The 22,765-nt window shown below is 41.0% G+C and overlaps 1 protein-coding gene across 1 annotated transcript; it reads right to left on the reverse strand.

Annotated features, from left to right (window-relative positions):
• Window positions 1-1,487: 1,487 nt before the first annotated feature.
• On the reverse strand, window positions 1,488-22,029 carry LOC143319066 (DNA-binding protein RFX7-like). The gene is made up of 9 exons (XM_076727639.1): window positions 21,574-22,029; window positions 17,066-17,099; window positions 12,439-12,524; window positions 12,100-12,222; window positions 10,317-10,433; window positions 9,738-9,822; window positions 9,400-9,613; window positions 8,681-8,961; window positions 1,488-8,292 (listed from the first exon to the last, which is right to left on the reverse strand). Exons 1-9 carry the CDS (start codon window positions 21,693-21,695, stop codon window positions 5,035-5,037), a joined length of 4,320 nt encoding a protein of 1,439 aa, XP_076583754.1. The 5' UTR covers window positions 21,696-22,029; the 3' UTR covers window positions 1,488-5,034.
• Window positions 22,030-22,765: the final 736 nt, after the last annotated feature.

Below are 22,765 nucleotides of genomic sequence, written 5' to 3' on the forward strand. Positions count from 1 at the left end.
CTTAGTAGGACCTTAGTAGGATCATCTGATAGCACATGAGTCCAGTGTTCCTCCTCTGACCCTGGGGTGTTGGAGCAACGGGGAGGGCAAGGGGAGGAGAAGAGGGGAGACACAATAGAAAAACTACAGGAGGAATTAGAAGAATTTAAGGAAGAGTGAGGAGATTGGTTAGGGGAGGTGCAATAGAAGTAAGTAGGGAAAAAACAAGAGGAGGTCAGGCAGGGGATGACCTGGAGGAGGTGCTAAGAGAAGATTTACAAGTAGAACTTAAAGAAGAGCTACAGGAGGTGAAAGGAAACGAACTGATGGAGGAGCTAGTGGAGGATGGGCTATGGGATGAGAGGCTGGGGGAGGGACTAGAGGAAGAACTTAGGTGGGAGATAGGGGAAAATGGCAGTTAAAAATATTTGCCAATATTGGCTCATACACCCTCAGAATACGTGAATTCTGAGGGTTTGAAAAGTCTCAACGGTAAAATAGCCCACGTAAAACAGGGTGGGTTAAAATCTTTAAAAAAATGTGCTTTTGTCAATGACAGTAGGTAAAGTCCACTTGAAAAATGTCGCATGTTGTTTCCGTCTCAAAGAAACCAGCATGTGACCATGCCCTCTATGGTGGCCCTATGTGGAGGAAATGGGATCAAATGCCCTCTAAAGTGCCCTTTAAATGGATGAAAACATGATGTGGTACTCTTCCACTGGAGAAAACGTGATTGAGGTTCCATACACGCTGCCCTACAGGCTCGAAAACGAGTTAGCCTCTACATGCCTCTAAATGGTTGAATAGTTAATGGTTCCCATTGTGTTTTTATTTCAGAGGTGAAGGAGTTATACTTTAAATCTGCATGCAGCTGGTGTCCTTTTTAATTTTCTTTTCCCCTGCCCCTCAGCAGCGGTAGCGTGTGGTAAGAAGTCAACAAATGCCAACAAATGACCTCTATTTCAGCCTCAAGAGTCTCATGCAAAGCCTTGCCTTTCTTTTAAGTGGATATTAATACCCCAAATCCAAAACAGGTGGGATGCTGTGTAAAATGTAAATAAAACCAGAATGCAGTCATTTGCAAACAAATGGTGTTTACCGACAAGTTTTACAAAGTGTTCTCAGCCCATGTATTAACATCCTTTATACAGTCATGTGTTCACAAAGTGGTGAACCTCGCTCCATCCTCGCTTGTGAACGACTGAGCCTTTCCAGGATGCTCCTTTCATACCAAATCATGACACTATCACCTGTTACCAATCAACCTGTTTACCAGTGGAATGATCCAAACAGGTGTTTTTGGAGCATTTCACTACTTTCCCAGTCTTAAGTTGCTCTTGTCTCAACTTGTATGAAACATGTTGCTGCATCAAATTCAGAATAGGCATATATTTACAAAAATCAATGAAGCTGATGAGGTAAAGCATGAGATATATTGTAAATATATTGACATTCTGCTTTATTTGTTTTACACACCGTCCATGCTTTCTGGGAATCATCAATGGAAAGAAACACTGTCCCCAGGATACCGATGTACTTAAAAATGTTTATTAGTTTAAAAAGTTTTTAAAAACCAGTATCAACAATCACTTCCCCTTTATAAAAGAACTTGCTAAAGTGAAAAAAAGAAAAATCCTCTGTACACTGACCACAGCAACATAACAGTGGAGGGCAGTTCTACAGCTCTGAACCACTTTGATCAAGAGGAAGGGTAAAGTCTTTATTAAACACAAAAGTCAGTGCTAACCAAATAAACACAAATGTTTTCACAGACACGGTAAAGAGAAACATCTTAACTGAGAAAATGGACTCAAAAACTGAACGTGAATAACAAAGGTTTGTCTAGACTGCTCAATATTAAGTACTGATTTTTTACTTATTACAATAATGTAATCTGCTTTGACAGTAGTTTTGCTAGAACGTGACATTAATATTACACCATATAACTATGGATAGTCTCATGTCCACATTTCAAAACGTGTGCAAATATTTTCTGGGATAATTTTTTTGCCAAAATCCAGTTCTGAAAGGTTTTGGATCACAATCTTGAGAGTTTTGTTACATACAGTATTCTCACTATTCACCACAATGGACAAATCATGTTAAAAAAAAAAAAGAACTGTATATGATAGGTGATGCTATGACACTTAAAAAGTATGCTCCAAAACATCAGAACAGTGCAAGTCAGATTATTGTGTCACAAGGTTATAAAGTTTGCAAGGTTATAGTTTCTGTACAACAACACACTCTAAATAAATAGCAAAACACAAACAAACTGGGCTTCGGGCCACACATCCAATCTGTACAAATAAATTGAGTCACTCGGGCATCTAATGCTAACACAGAGAAACAGATCATGAATGCATTTGTGTTTTTTTGCCATCCCATAAATAAAAACATTATTTACCTGTTAGGTTTACAAAAGCATCAACAATAGTAAACAAAGTACTTTTTAATACTGTCCTGATGTAGTAATTTTATAAAAGATTTCCAGTGCTGCAAATGTCACCAATTTGTCCACTCATTTCTCAGTTTATCTGTCGTATCACAGAGAATATTTGTTATGGCTATGTCCATCACATAGTGGATTGAGATAAGACACCCAAGATCTTAGTGCATGTTATTACAGGTTATATTTAAAGTCTTTGGTATGGACATAAGGCTCAGAAACCAAAACCCTCAGGAGCACCTGTGAGTCTCACCTCATCCACGGTGAGACACACAGGTGCCTTCTTTACACGCAGCTCAACATCAGTGAAAAGCAAGACTTTCACATTTTATCAGTGATTATCAGGTGTTACACGTCAGGACATGCAGTGAGAAATAGTCCTCCATCATTCAAACCAAACACAGTGCATTTATGTGAAGAAACACAAGTATTACAGATTGTCAGTGCAGTAAGATGAGTGCTACAATAGGAACCAAACCGGTTCAAGTTCAAGATGCCAACTTTGGAAATAAACTGTTCCACTCAGTTCCACGTTTCGTCAATTTCAGATGAAAACCTTCATCTTCAACTTAAAGGAGTTATTTGCACACAATACAAATAATGCATTTTCTGAGTGCTATTGATTATAATTATTGTTTTACCACCTCATAATTCTTCCTTTATACCAGACTCATACTTTAAAAGTGCAGAAACCGCCCATTCAGGGGGTTAGTTTAGTTCTTAGGTAACTGGTTTCCTTTATACATTTTGTCTCTTTTTTTGAGCTGTGGTTACGTGGCTGAGCCCTCATCACTCACTGCTGGTTTGATGGACACCTTTCATGTTCCTAGCACTCAGTGGTGGATGGTAACTAAGTACATTTACTCTAGTACTGTACTGAAGTACTAATTCAAGGTACTTGAATTGGACTGGGTACTTCCATTTTATGCAACTTTACATTTCTCCTCGACTGCTTCTCAGAGGCTTTTTCCCTTTTTACTTCACTGCATTTGTCTGACAGCTACGTATAGTTACAAGTTACATTTCAGATTACAGTTTTTCATATCCTAACCATATCCATAATATGATGCATTGCTGTAGGTTAAACTAACCAACAATATATGTATAAAGTGGATAAAATTAGCACAACACTAAACAACTGCAGCAGTAAAATGCAACATACACATTAATATTGATCCAAAAACATAAAATATAATAACATAGAACAGTAAAACACTGACAGAAACCATTTTACTGCAGAATGAGTACATTTACTTTTCGTACTTTAAGTAAATTTAGCTGTTAAGTACAGTTTTGAATGTAGGACTTTTACTTTGATACAAGTATTTTCTCAGTAGTATTAGTACTTTTAGTAATGTAAAGAGTCTGAATACTTCTTCCACCACTGGTACTAAACCATGAAAGGTATCCCACTCCCATGAGACATAACTCCCACATGATGCCATATAAAGACTCAATGCATAATTAAAGCTATTTTATGGGCGTCACAGCAGGACAGAGGCGATTCTTTCTGGCTCAGTGCGTCCACACTAAACAACTCAGAACCACTCAGAGAACTCATTGTTTTTCCATATAGTGTATCCCTGATATTTCTTAATACATCTATGGATTAAACAATTAAGAAAGACATATTGTGCATGTAAATGAAACCAATTCATTTGAACTTCTAAAACTGACTTGACAAACAAAACAATGTGCAAAAGAAGCCAAATCATATCATTGATATCATTATCTCCAGGCTGTCTGAGCTCTGCTTATATTGCACAGACGTTTGATTCTTGTGATGATTGAGAGATAACATTGGCTCTTTAAATTCACTGACTCATTCTGAGAGGTCCAAAATCTGTGATGATTGTCAGGAAAAGCCTGATAAAAGAATAATATTTGAAAGCCTTTAAATCTGGCTATTATAACTAGATGAATTTTACAACTGTGAAAGTATTAACAGATACTCTTTATGTACTCCATCAAAGTGAACCACCAGTGCTGACAGATCATGAGGATATTTTAAATGGATTCACATGGATGACTCTGACACTAATGATATTTCTATAAACTGAGTGAATACTTTTCAAATGCACTGACACCAGACTCACACCTAAAGCTCCCATGAAGATAACTTTGTGATATTTCCATTTTTTTTTTCAGTGAATGTACATTGCACACAAGTGTTTCATTTATGACAAATTATTAGTCATTTTGTACCTCATGCTTTAGTTAGATAATGCCTGCAGATTTAAATATAATAAAGAAATATTATTGTAAAAGGGTTAGTAATAATCATCTTGTTTCATTCATTTCCACACATCTTTCCACTGACAATTCCATGGATTATCTAACACAACAGATTTAGGATTAGGTTTCTTTTTTGCTCAGTAATTCTTCTTTACTTGTTGGAAATGCTCTTGATCAAATAACGTGGAGCAATGTTCTCTGATTAAAGGGAAATGACCAGCATTTTAATCAGAGTATTGCAGCATCAGTTCAGTCTGGCACTTAAACTGGACAAACCTCAACGTGTCCAGTGTTGCATTACAAAGCGTAAATGCCTGAAAATTAATAAAACAACCACAGATCAACATGTTCAACATGACTAAAAATTATTCTCAACCCATCAGCCCAACAGTTGGATGATCTTTGCTTTCCAGCCAGTCAAGTCCACTTGAATGCGCCGCCTCGCTGGTAATTTGCTGAAACAGTTGATCATTCACCATCTCCTCTGCAGCTGCATTTTGATATTGCTCTTGCTGCTGGTTAGGGTCAAACAAAAGGTTGGTGTCCAAAGCGTTAAGGTCATTGATGCTGGAGAGCTCCGATGTCATTTTGATTTCACAGGGGAAATCTGTCCCACCTGCAGTAAACTCAGACACCTGCTCCATGAGCTGACTGCCAGCAGTAAGGCTGTTGTCTGTCAGGAGGTCTTTCACAGTGCTGCTGAAATCCAACTGCTGATGCTGCTGCAGCTCTTCTTGATGCTGCTGTGAGCTCAAAGGTAACAACATAGACTGGGCCTGTTGTTGATGCTGTTCTCCAGAGGCTGACTGTGCTCGGCTGTCGCCTGCTGAGAGAAACATTTGTTCATTAATAGCATTTTCGATGAGGGCATTTGGCCTCTGCAACTTGCACGTGCTGGTGGAGTCAGAGGTCATCAGACTGAGGTGGTTGTCACTGCCAGAGAGGTTTGGGGCGGACTCAAGGATCTGGGTGAGGTTCATGCGTGCAGTGTAGCTTGAGGGTAAATTATTGATGCCCAGACCCCTCACAGTGTCGTCGTGGTCCCCATCCAGCTTGCTCAGAAGGACGTTGCCGATGTTTTTGCTGTTGCATTGTTGGCCTGAAGTGGGCAAAACCTCAGTTTGCATCATGATGTTGAGTGGCACAGAGTGGCTCCTCTGAGCCATGCTGCTCACCCCGAGATTTGTCTGGCTGTTTGCAAAGATGTTTAACACCTCAGGCGTCACAGGTGAGTTAAAGGGAGACACTACTGAACGAGGGATATAAGGAAGATTTCCTGTGTTTCCACTCAAATTCCTCTGATGCACAGCGGGGCTGACACTGCGACAACGAGAGGTTGTAGCAGGTGTGTTGGTGGCTTTGTTATCCAGAGGGGCAGGCACGGCAAAACCCTCCTGCTTGGTCATGTTGGCCATACTGGCTACTTGCTGCTGCACAGGTGAGATGGGAGTCAAGCGGCCAAAACGGTTGTCATGGTGTCGTGCATGAGGGACGGCAAAGGCATGAGGCTTCTGAAAATGGTCCCCTATCAGGCCCTGATAGCTGGGGAGGATCCCCATTCCACTGTTTGCCTTGTTTAAGCTCCCGCTGCTGCTGTTGTAACTGTTATTCATCCACTCCAGCCTGGTCTTGTCTGGGTGGGTGGCCATCGGTCTCTGCATGGGCTTGACGGGGCTGCTGGAGACGTTGCTGCCATCATGGAAACCAGTGATGCTGGAGTTGATGGGTGTAAATGCAAACGGGTTCCTGCACTCCACTGGACTGGGAGGCACATTGCTGCTGCAGTTGGAGTGTGGAGTACCAACTGGGGTGTGACGACTGCTTCCCAGTGCACTGTCCACTGGGGTTGTGGAAGCGATACAGGAGCAAGGGCTCTCTCTAGTGAGGCCTTGGGCTCCTCCCATCATTTCCGATGTAGGCGTGGGAGTGGGCGTCAGCGTTTGAGTTTTGATTGGATTGCTGTGGCTGTTTGCGGCATGGTAGAAAGTAGTCATGGTCTGATTGGGGGACATTATGTTGTCTGGTATCATAGCCTGTTGACCTTGCAGTGTGACACAGCCTCCAAACTCCTGCAGGTTGTTAAGTTTCATCTGCTCTTCCATCTGCACCAGCTCCTCCACAATGCTGTCCTGAGTCACATCATCGTCAAAGGGAAAGTAGTCTGTATCCGTCTGCATAGGGAGCTGGCTCGACGATGAAGCTTGATTGAGAAAGTCTAGGGGTTCAGTAGCATGATTGGACTGAGTGTAGGTCTGCTGTTGAACTCCTTCCAGGCTCCCTGTGGTTGAGTTTGAACTCCTAACATCACTCCCACCTGAATGTTTTTGAAGGCTGGGGTTATTAGGTATGGCATGCACATAAGCCATTGTGGGCCCCTGCTGTTGCTGGATTGATGGGTGACTGACTGAGGTGCTAGTTTCCATAACAGTGGATGTGTTTTTCCTCTGCATTGAGCTCTGTGTTTTGGCAACAGAGTAGAAGCCACTGGCTCTGAAAGAGGAAGTGCAGAGTGCGTGGACTTGAGTCGATGAGACAGAATTCATTTTCGTCTCCACCTCCCTGGTCACTGGTGCACTCTCAGGTCTAGCTGGAGCTCCTGGCCTGGGGACGTTATCGACTGTGTTTCTAATCCCATATCCAAGACCAGCAGTGCCCTCTACTGCCTGCTGGGGCATAAAAACCCTTTTGACTGGTGAAAGATCTGGACTGAGGCCTGGGCGTTTCCTGAGGCTCTTCATGGACAAGAAACCTTCCTTTGCTGATGTTACACTGCTACCTTCCCCAAATGAAGGTGTTCTGCTGGTGTTCAGCAATGAAACAGCACTGTTTTTCTGACTGGAAATACTTAAGGGCAAAGTGTTTGTATCATTAGCGCCATTATTTCTGCTTTCGACTGCTGCCACAGTGTTAGTGCTTGAAGAGGAGTTTCCATTGTAGTTGGGGCTGGATGTTTCCTCCAGGCCCAGGAAGCCTCTACTCTGAGGTATGGGCACACTGGCAGCCCTCTGCACAGCCCCTCCACACCTATTTGCCATTGCTTCTTCAGTCAAAATTAGACTGCAAGGATTATGCATTTGGCTATTTTTGTGTATAGCTTCAACTTCCATTTCAACATCGATGGTATGTGTGTTAGCAGCCTGCCCTGTCCTGACCACCGGGGCCAGAATGGGAACTGCAGAAGAGCTCCTTGTGATTTGATTGTTGCTCATGTCTTCCGCAGCTGCTGAACTGGTAACGCCTGCAGATGCTGGCCGTAGAGTGGAGTTTGGGAGGGAAGTGGTAGTATTGCTACTGTTGGGTGCAAGCGATATGGCGGTCATCTTGACCAAACTGACGGGGCTGACGTGACATGTAGTCATCACAGTCTTAATGGGACTGTTGCCAATGAGCATGGTGGAGGGCGAGCGCAAAGTGATAGCAGTCGTGGCTGTCGGCTTGGGCAAGATTTGCGCGTAGCGTTGTCGAGCACCGCGTTCTCCGACAGCACTGGCTAGAATATTTTGCGGGGTTTTGGGGTTCTGTTTCACTGCCTGAACAGGCTGGGTCACCATTTGGAAGTTAATGGGCAGCACTTTGTCCTCTACTGTCCCCATTGGACTGGGGGACATCAGCTGCCTGCCTCTCTGTACCTGCAGAGGGAAAAGGTCAATCAGAAAGTGGAACAACTGAATTCTAGACGATACTCACAGGGTTTTTGACGACATGTCATTTCTACCTGTCGGTTTTCAAACAGTAATTTTGAAGTTTGCATCCAACATGTAATGCTCTGATTTCTTATAGTTTAACTCTTAATAAGTACAGAGAGTACTGCTTGCTGTCACACAGTTTTTGCTGTTTTGTGAAAAACATGCAGGACCTGTATTATTTTCAGGACAGGCTGGGCTATGCAGAAAAATCATTCTTTGTCATATGACAGGTACTAGAATTATGTTATGAATCTGGATGTAAATTGGGTTTATCAGGTTCTAAGCATTCATAAAATCATTTTATATACCATATTAAGTGGACAGTTCTTACCGTGATGGGGCTTGGGACAGCAGCAACCACGATACCTATGGTTGGCTGAGGTGACGGAGGGGTGGGGCTAGCACATGGCACACCATCATCTGCCCTCTTAATTTGTCCCTCTCCAGGTAAAGGAGACTGCAGCTTCTGCTCTTGTTGTTTCCTCTGGATCTTCCTCTGGAGCTGCTGCTTGGCATCGACAGAAGGGGAGGACAGCGAGAGCCCATGAGGCTGGAAGGACAGAGCCTCAGCAGTGGGGACGAATGCTGACACTGACTGCTGAGTATTAGCCTCTAGAGAAAGGAGATAGGGGGATTTAGGTCTGTATCATGCGACTGTTAAAATAACCACATCATCACCGAGTTACAATGAGGTTTGATTGTTAGACAAAACCTTAACTTATTGTTTGTATATTTTATTGGGCCCCCTTTAGCTTCTGTTATAGCAGTCACTAATCTTCCTAGGGTCCACACACTAAGTATAGGTTTTAAAAGACTATTCTTGGGTCTATGGATAACTAATTGTTGTTTATCCACATACTGACTGCATTATATGTATGTGTTTAATCAGAACACTCCAATAAAACATACAGGTTTCAGTTACTTGAACCTAAAAATACATGAAAACAAGCTGACAGGCGTATAAGTGCAGTAACAGTCAAGTGCCACCAGAGGCCACTCCCGATCTGTTTTTCCACAGGGGGCATGAGGCTGGGGTTAACTGCGTCTTACCTGTTGCTGTGCCGGTTGTAATAGTGAGCGCTGCCAAAGACTTGTTGCTGATGTAATGGCTGTCGATTAGGAAACGAGCCAAGTCTTCCACAGCATCAAACTGGCGTTTCAGCACCTTCTGGGCCCACTCGCACACCAGATCGCAGGCTGCAAGTCGCACATCCTCCTTAATGCTGCCCAGCTGTCCAGCTGACTCCAACACATCACACTGGAGCTACACACAATATACATGTGGTTATATACATGATACACTGCATGACAGAACAGTGACAATAACGGAGTCTGAATACAAGGAGAATAGTCTGAAATATTAGTACAGAAGATGTAAATGTGCTTACTCCATCCCCTGTTTTATGGAGATCCAGAGTGGGCAAAGACGGCATGTGAACAAAGGGTCTCTTCCTTAGGCCACTATAACAGTATGTAAGCTGGTGTTAAGATCTAAAACATGATTCCAGAAAACTCAAATACAGTGTGCTGGAAACATACAGTATACACACTAATTTGTAACAACAACAATTATCAACTAGTCAATAATAAAAGTCAACAACTAATACAGTGATTGACAGCTCAGAACAACAGGCTACAGCTAGTTTGCTCATGAGTTTAAAGCAAACTCCCTTCAACAAGCAAACATTTTACAATAACCCATAAAATTAATGAGTTATGATCTCATCTTATACAGTGATAACTGAATTAACCTGAATGACTGAAGGCTATGAGTATAAACCAAAAAAAAATCCCAATTTCATGAAGGTCAAGATCACAGTGACTCCAAGGGGGCCTCTGTATTGAGGCATGGGGAGACTTTATTTCATTTCACATCTATATTTAGAGAGCTTATGAACTGCAACAGCAGATGGTCTGTGACCAGAGACAGAGGCCAGAGCGTTACAGTCCATTCCAGTGAAGGATATTTAGATTTTCCTCTCATGCCAAGTCGGCGCGCCTTCATGTTGGGGAAGACATTTTTCATCATTTTTCCAAAGTCTGCAGCACTCAGTGGGTGGTAGTTAAGATTGTCACAGAAGCTCCTGAAAGACATTAGAGACAGAATAAATGTACAAACGTCTTGAATCAGGGATCAAAACCATATCAACACAGCAGATTATTTTCTGGGCCATTAATGTTTGAATCTCCTGTGAATGTGAGTTGATAAAGTCTTAAAAAAGTTAAAACTCCTCACTGATTGTGTGGTAATAATGGTTGGAATATTTAAAACTTCTGTATTAATATTTTAGATTAACAACAGATAAAATGATCTAAAATTAATTGACCGATGTCAATCATCAATCATAGTGAGAGTTACCACCATATTATGACTTTTGTCTGGTATCATAGCCTGTACCATAACTGTTTCCCTCAGCGCAGCATAGATTTTTAGTTTCTTTGGGCTCATTGTTTTGGTTTTATGGCCCATAACTTTTCTGTTTTGGTTCACTCTCACGGGCCTCTTTTTCATCCACAGCAGGCAACCGGTCCCAGCTCTAATAAACTCACCATACTTGACCTGCTCAGCACCAAATAACAGACAAAGTTAGTGTTATTTAGCAGCTAGGAGTCAGGAGTTGGTGGAGACCAAACACGGAGCTAAAAGAGAGTGTCCAGAATCACAACTCTGAATGAATGATAATGTTTGTTAAGACATTTGTTGTATCAACTTTGTACAGTGACATCAATGTTAAGTTTACAGCCTGTCGTGCTGCCCCTAAGTGGCCAAATCAGTTAATACAGGTTTCAAGGTAAAATATGTAAAGTTAAGTGTTAAGAACTGCAGCAGTAGAGATGTAATAGTTTGAAAAATGTGAAAAATGAGAACCATGAAACTAAACTCTTATTAACATCCATATGTTGGCATCATCAAACATAAAGTGCTCTTTATAGTTATATATTCAAAGTACCATACAGATACATGTGTATATGTACCATAAATGGCTATCCAAGTCCTGATACATACATACATTGAGCTTTTACCATTTACTTGTCAGGTATAGTGGAGCTTTATCTCTGAGCTGTGGATCAGTGCAGGTTCAGAGCACACTGATGGTTGAACATGTGTGTGTGTGTGCGCGAGTGTGTGTGTGAAAATCAACTATCAAATGTAAATGAAACATCTCCCTCAGTAAGACTTCAGTCTCTGCGGTAAAGTTGTGACAAAGACTGTTTCAGTGCACAAAACAAACAGTTTTTGTTGTTTTGAAGTGAAGCACATTGCGTCTCTTTAAAGCCTGTCTATCCTGAAGGCGCCAATGTTTCTGGAGGGCACTGTATTTCTGATCTGGTGGAGTTAAAAAGACAGTTACATAACACTGTCAGAGCATTTCAATGGCTGTCTCAGACTTTCCATTCTAATATTACCAACACATGCTGCTCTCTGTGATTCCCATGCCTGCAGCGTCTATTTATACTGACGCTTTAGCCGGCAGCAATTTAAAGAAAGAATCTCAAACATCAGTAGCTGTTATCTATTCAAAAGGTGAACGGCAATAATAAATATTCAAATAAATAGTGAAGTCAATGGTTAAGTAAATCTGATTTATTCATTGTGTGTCTTTGTGTCATCATGTGTTTAATACGAAACTCTGAGTGACAATCAAGTCTCAGCTTGATATTGGTTAGTTATGATAGTGACCAAAACATTTATTCTCATTTTAGAACATTTGAAATGTCTCCATTCTCCACTCCATTGTTTATACCTACTTGTATTCATCATAGACCTCCTGTTTGGGAAGAGAGGTCTCTGGGTATTCCTCTAAATGATTGTGGATCCAGCTGAACGCATGCATCTGCTGTGTGCGGCTTGAAGACAGGGCACTCTGGTCACTGAGAAAAGATGTGGATCATTGATTGACGGACAAATGACACTCAGCCGACTTACACCACTGTAACCTCAGTCCTGAAGAAGAAGTCAATGAAAGCTAATCTAAGATCTGTGCACAATCATTATTTTGCCATCCTACATCAATCACAAGACAACATACATATTTCATCAACTGTCCTTTTGGTGTGAACGCTGTCAGAAAGCAGGTGTGTCCTTACCTTTTATCAGTGTTAGTGCTGGGACCAGAAGGCAACTTAAGGTAGAGGTAGAGCTTTTCAATGTCTGAGAACTTCTCGACATCTTGCTGCAGAAATAAAAAGGGGAGTTAGGGGTTTAAGTGAAATGTCTCCACAACTACTTGATGGATTACCATGAAATCAGCTACAGGCATTCATGTCCACCTCAGGATGATTAAAAAAAACTTTGATCATCCCCTGACTTTTCCTCAGCTCGAACTTTGTATTTGTCCATTTGGTTTATGACTAAAGCTGCACAGCTAATGACGCTCCCATCAGCCTCAGCTGTAGTTAAGTGCTAATTAGCAAATGTTAGCAGGCTAACACACCAAACACGATAAACATTACACCTGCTAAGCATCTGTATTCCAACATTACAGTGACAATGTCAGCACGCTGATGTTAGCATTCAGCGTAAAGGCTGTATACCAGGGGCACCCAACGTTTTCCCTTGGAAGACCAAAACTGAAACTTCATGGTGGGCTACAGGCTAAAAACACCCTTTGTTTGTTAAGATGTGAAATGGTACTGGGATCCCAAGCTGTCACTCAGCCAGACAGTAGTAACAAACATACACAAACCTCTCCAACACAATCAACATCCATTTGAAGCAATAAAAAGGATGTTGATGAAATACATACAAACAATAAGTTTAAATGGAGCATCCATTAAAAACTATTCAGCTTTAACACAATGTTCTGACCCTGAAGCCTTTACAACCATGCAACCAACAGCAAAGCTAGTGGCCACGAATCCACAGATTTGAGTACATTAATACATTAATAGTGCAGATGAGTACAAACTGAATCTCCTCAGCACGGCCCTGAGCTACAAACAGTCCTCAGCACTTCCATCTACGTTCTTCAAAGGGACAAAGAAACATGAGAGTGTGAAGAGGGAGCAGTTTACATTCTGCTGGTTTAGATGGCAGCAGACAACAGTGTTGAAAACCAAGCAATACTCTCACCCTGTAGGAGTGATTCAGTAACACTAACAGTGCCTGTAAGAAGTATTCACCACCCTTGTAAGTATTCATGTTTCATTGTTTTACAACATTGAGTCAAAGGAGATTTAAGGAGGCAGGTTTGAAATCAGATCTCTACAAAGTGATTAGAATTAATCACAAGGATAAAAATACAAATTCTGTCTTTAATATGACACGCTTCAAATGTCACTGGTGCAGACAACTGGTTTTAGGAGTCATGTTATCAGTTAAATGGAGATCAACTATGCGTAGTCAAGGGGTTTTATTTAACTGGAGTATAAATAGAGACGTATCTGAAGGTCTAATGTTTGGTTCTGTGGCAAAACTTTCATCATGAAGATGAAGGAAGTACAAAAAGAGGCTGAAAAGCACAAGTAAGGGGATTATTACAAAAAAATGCCAAAGCCAATGAACATCTCTTCGAGTACAGTTAGAGAGGAGCTTCACTGATTCATCTATTTACATCTTTTTGTCTCAAATGTCACTCGAGTCAGAGTTGGTTCTTTCTGACAAGTCTGAAAATGACAGAAATGTTGAATAAGAAAGAAGTGAGTTTACCAGACCTTTGCTGTCCACTCCTCATCTCTGCTTGAGGCTAGCGGCTCGAGGCTACGTGTGACGCTTCTAGCATAAGATACTCGAACCTCTGACCAAAACGTCAGAGGAAGACAGTTTCTGCTTCTGCTCTATCGATTTTGGTGCTCTTTTTTAAACTGTGGAGCTCTGCCTAAAGCAGGCTGTCCTCAAAAACTGAGTACTGACTCTCGAGGGAGGCCAACAAGAGACCTCTGCAGGGGTTAAAAGCTGGAGCTGAGATTAGAGAGACAGCGAATGCAACTGTTGAACTGTGGGAGCTCTATGGGAAAGAAGCAGAGAAAGCCACTCATAAAAACTAGAATTACTGCTAGTTGCATGTCGCCCATAAAGCCAGGTGTATTTTTGGCACAATAGAAGTTCTCACTATATTGACATGTCTGATTCCAGTGAATAACTTCCAGTCAGAAATACGCTGTCTTCACTTAGAAACTGTTTTTACAGAAGAGTACAGATCACATGGAGCAACAACAATCACCTGAAGCTCAATATCAGCAGAATCAATGAGTCTGTGGTGACTACAATGCTTTAAATGTGGATGTTCAAAATGTGAGGAATTCAGGATCTGAGAAAATGTGAAATATGGTCCCAGTCTCCCCCTCTGCTCCAGAGTTATGGTGTCGAATCAGGGCCAGAAAGGTGTTCTGTAAAGTGCAGAACATTACAATGTCTCAGTGAATTTGACCTTTGACCTTTTGGATATAAACTGTCAGCACTTCATCATTTCATCCTATGAGACATTTTTGTAAAATTCTGTCATAATTAATGCATAAATTATTGAGCTATATGTGTTTTGTGAGGTGACAGTGACCCCTGACCTTTGACCACAAAAATCTAATTAGTTCATCATTGAATCCAAATTTGAAGAAATCCCCTCAGGGCCTTCCTGAGATATTTCACTCATGAGAACAAGAAGGACGGACAACATGAAAACACGTCTCCAGCCTCAGCTGTCTCAGAGGCATAACAGTTCACATGAAATCAAAGCTGTAACTTGCCAGAATGATGTATGTATGAGACTGAAATCAGCGGGAAAAAGCTTCTATAGTCTGACAAGAGCAAAAGCCATCAGACTAAACGCCATGTTTAGTGTGAGCCGCACACAGTATATCATAAAGAGAACATCCCCACTCTGAAGTGAGGAGCATAAGCAAAGATTTACTCTGACATTCAGCCGAGCACTGCAGAGGGATGAAACTATATAGTACTATATAGTACTAGTATAGTATAGTATAGTACTATACTAAATATAGTGCATACATACAGCTGTACAGTTGAGAAACACTAGCATGTGCCTCACATACAGTGTAAATGGCTGCAGACGGACACACCCACACAGACAGGCTTCTGCAGTGCAGGGCAGACTGTAAGGTGAACTCCAGTCCTCTGCTGTTTGCCCTTTTCTCAGGACAGCTCGCTGCATAGTAAGTGTACACACACACACACACACACACACACACACACACACACACACACACACACCACACAATACCGACGTGTCCTCACTCATATAATATATATATATACTATATATATATATTCACCCTCCCAGTTGGCTCCTAATAATAAACGTTATTCTGTCCATCTTCTCAGATTAACCTCTTTGTTGTGAGGGAGCCACAGCTCACCCAAGGCTGAAGGTAACAGACACTGAGCAGCATCAGCCATGATGAATACATGTCAATGCACGTAATTCTCATAAATAAGCACTGTAGCTTTCAAACTGGGCAAGAATGATGGGTAAATTGTTGTATCTGTGGGCTGCATTTCAAATTCAATGCTGCTGAAAGCCTTGTTGTGCATCATTCAGAGGACATTGTTGGCCTTTTTAGGGTGACTCACTTCCTGCTCTGCTGACTCGGGCTGTCACCGTCTGTATGTTACTGTGTCATCAGCTTCAGACAGTCAACGCCTTCCTCTCCCCCTTCAACTCACTATACCTTGAAACAAAGATGTTAACAGCATGCAAACTCACAGGTAGAGTAGATTTTAGTAGTAGTTGTGAATTTGCATTTTACACATGTTTTTGAAGCATTTTCATCTATAGCAGACAGCAAACTTGAACACCAACACAAGTTAAATGGTACCTACAATTCCACATGACTCTATCAAAGACACAACAGCTATTTCTCTATTGTTCAACATGTAGGCTACAGCTCCCAAGAGGCTTTCACAATGACCGTCACACTGCATGAATTACTGGTGTCATCGTCAAACAGCAACGGGACGTCCAACTGTGCTGGCAAGCACAACACTGGATACCAGTTCAGTTTAGAGCAAAGTGTGACATTAGCTGGCTATTAGTGCTGGACTTTGTCTTTATGTAACAGGTTATGAAATCTACCACAGATCATCACACAAAAACACTAAATTAGAGTCAACTCAGTCCGAGACTACAACTATTGTTCAGAACCAATTTGATCAGATTTCTTAGTCAGAAATTAAAATGACTTTGTCTCCCTCGGCCCTGCGGGGATGCAACATACTGATTTGTGCTCCATTCACAGAGAAGACAAACATATGATGTTGATCTACTAAAAGCATATTTGACCTATTCATGAGGCTGCTGGCAGAGGTTAATCCCTTGTTGTCACCAGTCATCGAGGCTCACTGCAGCCCACTGCACATCAGTATCTGTCCCTAAACCCACCACTGCATCCCACAGACTCTGCTTTGAGCTGACATCCGCTCTGGAAATTATTTTTCAAGGCTAGTTTTATAAATCTTACACCTTGATGATTTAAAATACAAAGAGTAATAATCGACCCCATCGGGCCAACCAGTCGACATCATTAACTAGCGCAGTTGTCTGTCCTCAGCTGCGCCCTCTATGGGCTGATCTGAAAAGCCGCTTCGGACAGATTTGCTGTTTTCTTTTTTTAAAATTATGCTAAGATGGAAATAAACCCATCAGGACACAAGAGTGTTTCAGGTCTATGCTGGAACCACAAATCGATGACAAACAATATTTTAATGGATTACAGTTAAATAAAAAGGTTTGTAGATTGAAAAGACATCAAGAATACTCACCAGAATGTTTTCCACTTTTGACTGAACAGATTTGCTGCAAAATAGAGATATAGTATAAATTAGTATGAAGCTGGTGTAACATGAGCGCTTGTGCCTAAAGTGTATTTATTTATAAAGCAGAGGAATGTTTGGTATGAGACGACCCTCCCTACAGCATCTCTCAGGTCATGTATCCCACCACCAGGAACACATGTTGTCATATGTAAAAAGAGAGAGAGAGACAGGCACTGTGGTCACATTGTCTCTGACAGAAACACTCAAATTCATGTTTGGTCACCAGGGAAATCTGTCTGTTTCACCCCATCTCAATGTAAATGTGAAGGAAAAATGTGATGAAAATACAGACTTCCATTCTTTACTTTTTATGTTTTTTAGGCATTAAGTTAAATCATAGTTTTGAAAAAGCAAAAAAGAAAAACGCAAAAAAAAAAAAATAGAATAAAAAAAAAAACTAAAAATAAATAAAAAAAATAATTCTTCAGGTGTGTTCCCAGGTGTTTTATTGTGATTCTTGATATAATCCCAATAATTAAGCATAGTGTCTACAGTCACATCCGTACTGTACATTCTGTACACACGCACAGTTCAGACAAAAGGTTCAGACAACAAATTAACTTATGCCCATAACTATTTTTGACACGTATTTAGGCCAAAACAAGCATTAGAAGACTTTGATTTTAAAGCTGTATACTGATTTGAACATGGAAACATCGCTCAAACCAGACACATGAATAACTTCAGGTCTAAGTCCTAATCTGCAGACGGGTCAGGTTGTTGTTTACTGCGAGGCAGAAGGTAAGTCTCATTTAAGGACTTACTAGCCGCCGCTGGGCAGGTCAGATTCAGCGGACCCTCTAAGCCATGACAAGAACAGTTCAATTTAATTCACTGTTACTAGGTGGCCAAGGAATTCCCAGTGCAGAAAGGCCATCATTAAGCTGTTTGTAAGGCGGATTTGGCAGGTACAGTGAATGACACCTCAGACTTAGATTAGAAAAAGAAATAAAGAACTGACACAAGCCTGATTCTTAAAAAAACATAAACAAAAACAGAATGCAGTCATTTGCAAGTGTTCCTGAGTCCATGCAGTAATATTCTTTGCACAATCATGTGTTCACAAAGTGGTGAACCTCGCTCCATCCTCGCTTGTGAGCCACTGAGCCTTTCCAGGATGCCCCTTTCATACCCAATCATTCATCACTATCACCTGTTACCAATCAACCTGTTTACCTGTGGAATGATCCAAACAGGTGTTTTTGGAGCATTCCACTACTTTCTCAGTCTTTAGTTGCTCCTGTCCCAACCTGTTTGAAACATGTTGCTGCATCACATTCAGAATAGGCAGATATTTACAAAAATCAATGAAGCTGATGAGCTCAAACATTCAATTTACTGCCTTTGTATTGTTTTCAGTTGAGTATGTGTTAAAAAGGATTAGCAAATGATCCCATTCTGTTTTATTTATGTTTTTTTTTTTTTTTTCTTCAGCCTCACAACTTTTTGGGAATCGGGGTTACACCAGACATCCTTCAAATGACATTATGTACAATATGCAGATGTAATTCAGCCTCTGACTGGGGGGCTTGAATGAACAGCAGCAGGAAAAGACCCTCCACAGCAGCACTCCTGTACAGACTATCACTCCATATGAAGACGCAGTGACGGCGTGGTTTCAAATGAACTTGCTGACCTCGGCCAAGACAGTCTCATTTGACCATGAGCCACTCAGCAGCAGGCCGCTGAGGTGAGCGTCAATATTTATACTCTAATCCTCTTAAAGGTTAAAGATTTAGGGAGTGGGACAAATATTCAATATCCCAATATGTTATTGACAAAGTGGCTCCGGCAGAGTGACGTGTTTCTGCTGAGGTTTTTCCTGCAGACATTTCAACTCTGAACTGTTGCGCTTTGTGAGAGTTCAGCCTTTTGACATTTTACAACTGTTTGACATTTAAATGATAGTACTTGAGTTCACTGACATTCTGAAATAAAAGGGTATTTCCGGTCAGAACACGGCCTTAAATAACAGCAACCACAGACAATATTCAATATTAGCTGTTCAAGAAATCAGTTACCTTTTCCCTAATAACTATCTTAACCCTGACACACTGCTTGCAATCCTTGGCTTCATGTTGTTTTAATTCATTCAAATTTTAAATTAGGCCTTAATTCAGTGTTTTAATGCCACCAGGTGTCAGTTGTCTTTCTTTCAAACTGGTAATTGTATACTTCACAGTCACTTATAGACACGTGATTCTGCCTGGTCTATTTTTTGGAATTAGTTATTTGGAGCCAAAAACCAGGCCAAGACATCTGAGGTCAGTGAGCTCTTTTATGTAAACTGAAGTGAAAATAATCTGGACAATTTGGACACATCATGGATATGTCTGATATGTGAGAGCAGTCTTGACATGTTGTTGCAAAAGTTCTGTGTTTGCAACATAATTTGAAAGTGAGCAGTGTCGAGTCGATTCACCTGCTGAAAGAGGAACTTCTCACTGTAGCTGCTGGTTTGTCGGCATGCCAACAGTGTTTTGATGGTGGAAATAAGGAGGGGAGGGGGAACTGAGTAAGAATGTAGACGGCTACCACTGCGACAATGCCTTTAACCAATCAGTAAACAAGCAAGGGATGCAGGGGCGGGTGTGAGGGCAACCAAGGGGTGAACTAGTTCCATGTTTTGTCTTCACTGAAGTAAAAGCAGAAATACTGTGTTAAAATGTAAAAGCAGAGCAAAAAGTACAAACAAGCAGAACGATCAAGTCAGATTTACACAGTTATGTATTACAATGTGAGATCAGAATTACGGGTGCATTAAAGTGTGAGCAGCATTTTCAACTACTACATATGCTGTTAGGTAATTTAATTTATAGCAATGCAATATCATATTTATAAGTTCATCCTATTTTTGTAGGTAAATACTTAATCTTAACAATAAACTGTGAATTTATTGCTGTTAAATAAATGCAGTGGACTGAAAAGTACATTATTTTCTTTTGAGGTGTGACGGAGTGGCACTACTGAAGCATAAAAGTGAGATATGTTATGTACAAGTACCTCAACAGTGTACTGGTCTGATCCTAAAAAAATAAGTGGACTCTGAGACCTGACCACCAGATTTTGAACCCAAGACGATCTTTACAGATTAGTCTGTCGGCATTAACCTCCAGCCCAGACAGACAGCGACTAGCCACGACATATTTCCATAATACTGCGGTTCAGTTTTAAGTAGGCTGGTTCGTCTGAACAGTCCTCTGTTGCAGCTGAACAGCAGACAGACCGACTGTACTGTACATTTATTCACACGAAACTCTGGTAAACAAAAAGTCACATACTCCTCAGTCTGAAGACATCATCCAATGAAGTGTTGATGCTCTGGACTCCCGACTTAATCTACATGTAAATAAATATTTATAACTACTGACAGTGGTGTAAGTACATTTACTCCAAGACTGCACTTGAGCAAGTCCAGTTGCCTTTGGAAAGCATTTAGAAGTACCGTGACCTGCATGAATGAGAATCTTCACAGACTTCAGAGTACTTCAGTTTAATGCTGCTCTCATTCTTCTACCTCACTGCATTTCAGAGGGACATATTGTACTTTTTATTCAATTACATTTATCTGATGTATAAATAGATAGATAGATTCTTAACATACAAAACATGCAGTATAATTACTTCGACCAATGAGAGACACTGTTACAGATTAAACTATTAGACAGTATGAAAAAAGTTGCAGTCAGCTCCATATGGAGCAGCAAAAACATCAAACCGCTGCTCACATGTTGATGTATCAGGAATAATAATCCAGTTTAAGATGTGATAATATGACATACTGTAGATGGTTTACTTTTGATACTTAAAGTACAATTTGTTGATATACTTATGTACTTTAACTTAAGTGAAATTTAGGATGCAGGACTTGGAAAATGTTTACTTTGAGTTACTTCAGTAAACAAAGTGGTGGTATGTGATTCAGTACATTTACTCCAGTGCTGTACTTTACTGACTTCAACATTTCACTTGTCAGTCACACTGTACTTCTACCCCTCTTCACCTCAAAGGGAAATATTATACTCTTTAATCCTATACAAGTATTTGCAGATTCATATTTTACATATAAAACATATGATCATCTCGTAAAATGTGATGTATTGTTATAGATTAAAATTCCCATCAGCATACAGGTAGAAATGGCTCCACGACCAACTCTAACAGTATGATACTTGCATATTACTGCATCAGTAATCCAATAAAATAAGATATATAAGTATAATACTCACAACGGCTCGACGAGCACTGTTTAGTGTTTCTATGAGTAGACTTCGCTGATAGTACTTGTGTACTTTTTTGCATGCAGGACTTTGACTTGTACTTAAGCATTCGTGTGGTATTGGTACTTTTTCTGAAGTAAAGCATGGAAACAGCACTTCCGCCTGTGGGTGCTGACTTTGTGACCCACACAGAAGCATCACACTATGAAGAGCAGTACATGAACACCTCCTCACCAGATGGAGTTCTTGATCCTGAGCTGCAGAGCACTGGCCTCAGCGCCCTGCAGCCCGGGCAGCAGGCCGGGCAGGCTCCTCGCCCCGCGGTCCGGCTGCTGCTGGGGGTCCTCCTCGGCCATCACGGCGGGGCTCGGGAGTGGACTGCACTGGACTGGACAGGAGGCGTGGACGGTCGGACTCGTCCGGCGGAGTTAATCAACATGGACCGGAGGACGCGGCGATGCTAACGGGACAGCAGCGCGCCCTGTTGTTGTTGTCAGCCAGTCCTCCTCCGACATCGCTCGCTTCAAGTCCCAACACTTGGTGAATTAAAGAGGCTGTGCAGCACAGCTACGAGTCGCCGTCACACGCGAGGTGGTGCATGAATAGAAATAAAGGCAGGTGTAAACAAACAGACAGCTGGAAAACAACTAGCTGGACCCTCCGGAGTGCTGTGCCCCTCACGTTGTGGGATTTCTCTGCATGTGCAGGCTGAGTAGTAGCTGATGGGCAGACGCATGCGCACTGAGACCCTCAGTATTAAAAACATGTAAACAGAGACGTGACTGAACTGAATGTGAATTTAAATATATATTATTGTTTTATATATATATGTTGCTGACATTAACCCAGCTATAAAACACAAATAAATATATACAATTTCTATATTGTTATAATTATAAAATGATAAAAACAAAAGCAACATAAAGCAACATAATTCTTTTTCTTCTTTTTCTTCTTATCATCATCAACATCATCATCATCATCATAATTATTATTATATTGATTACCTGTTGGCTGGATCACCCCCCCCCCCCCCCCCCATTATTATTTCATAATCATTTCTTATTACCTTTACCTTGTTCATGTGAATATTTACACGCTACTTCATATTTCTACTTCACATTAAACCAGTGGTTCCAAACTTTTTTGGCTTCTACATCTACATAATAAAGCAGTTAAAACTAGCTCCACCTCAACCAGCAGTAACAGTAAATATGTACATACACATTGATGTACTGTATCTGTAATGACCTAATAATGTAAAATATATTTATATGTCACATGACATAAAGAGTACTTTTACTCTGGATACTTTAAGTACATTTGACTGATATGTATTGTAGTAATAACAGGTAGGTTAAAATAGAGCATTTTTCATTGTTGTTTTGTTATATTACAAAATATTCCACCACAGAAATATTGTGCA

This window comes from Chaetodon auriga, chromosome 1 (genome assembly GCF_051107435.1).
Source record: "Chaetodon auriga isolate fChaAug3 chromosome 1, fChaAug3.hap1, whole genome shotgun sequence".
In the NCBI taxonomy this organism is placed as follows: Eukaryota; Metazoa; Chordata; class Actinopteri; order Chaetodontiformes; family Chaetodontidae; genus Chaetodon; species Chaetodon auriga.

Bases quoted from the DNA above. Each gene is read 5' to 3' on its own strand.
- LOC143319066 (XM_076727639.1), bottom strand. From the start codon at position 21,695: ATGGCCGAGGAGGACCCCCAGCAGCAGCCGGACCGCGGGGCGAGGAGC. The intron at 17,100-21,573 runs GTGAGGAGGTGT...TCTATTTTGCAG, and splicing joins AGGATCAAGAACTCCATCTG to CAAATCTGTTCAGTCAAAAG. The intron at 12,223-12,438 runs GTAAGGACACAC...ATCTTTTCTCAG, and splicing joins AGCACTAACACTGATAAAAG to TGACCAGAGTGCCCTGTCTT.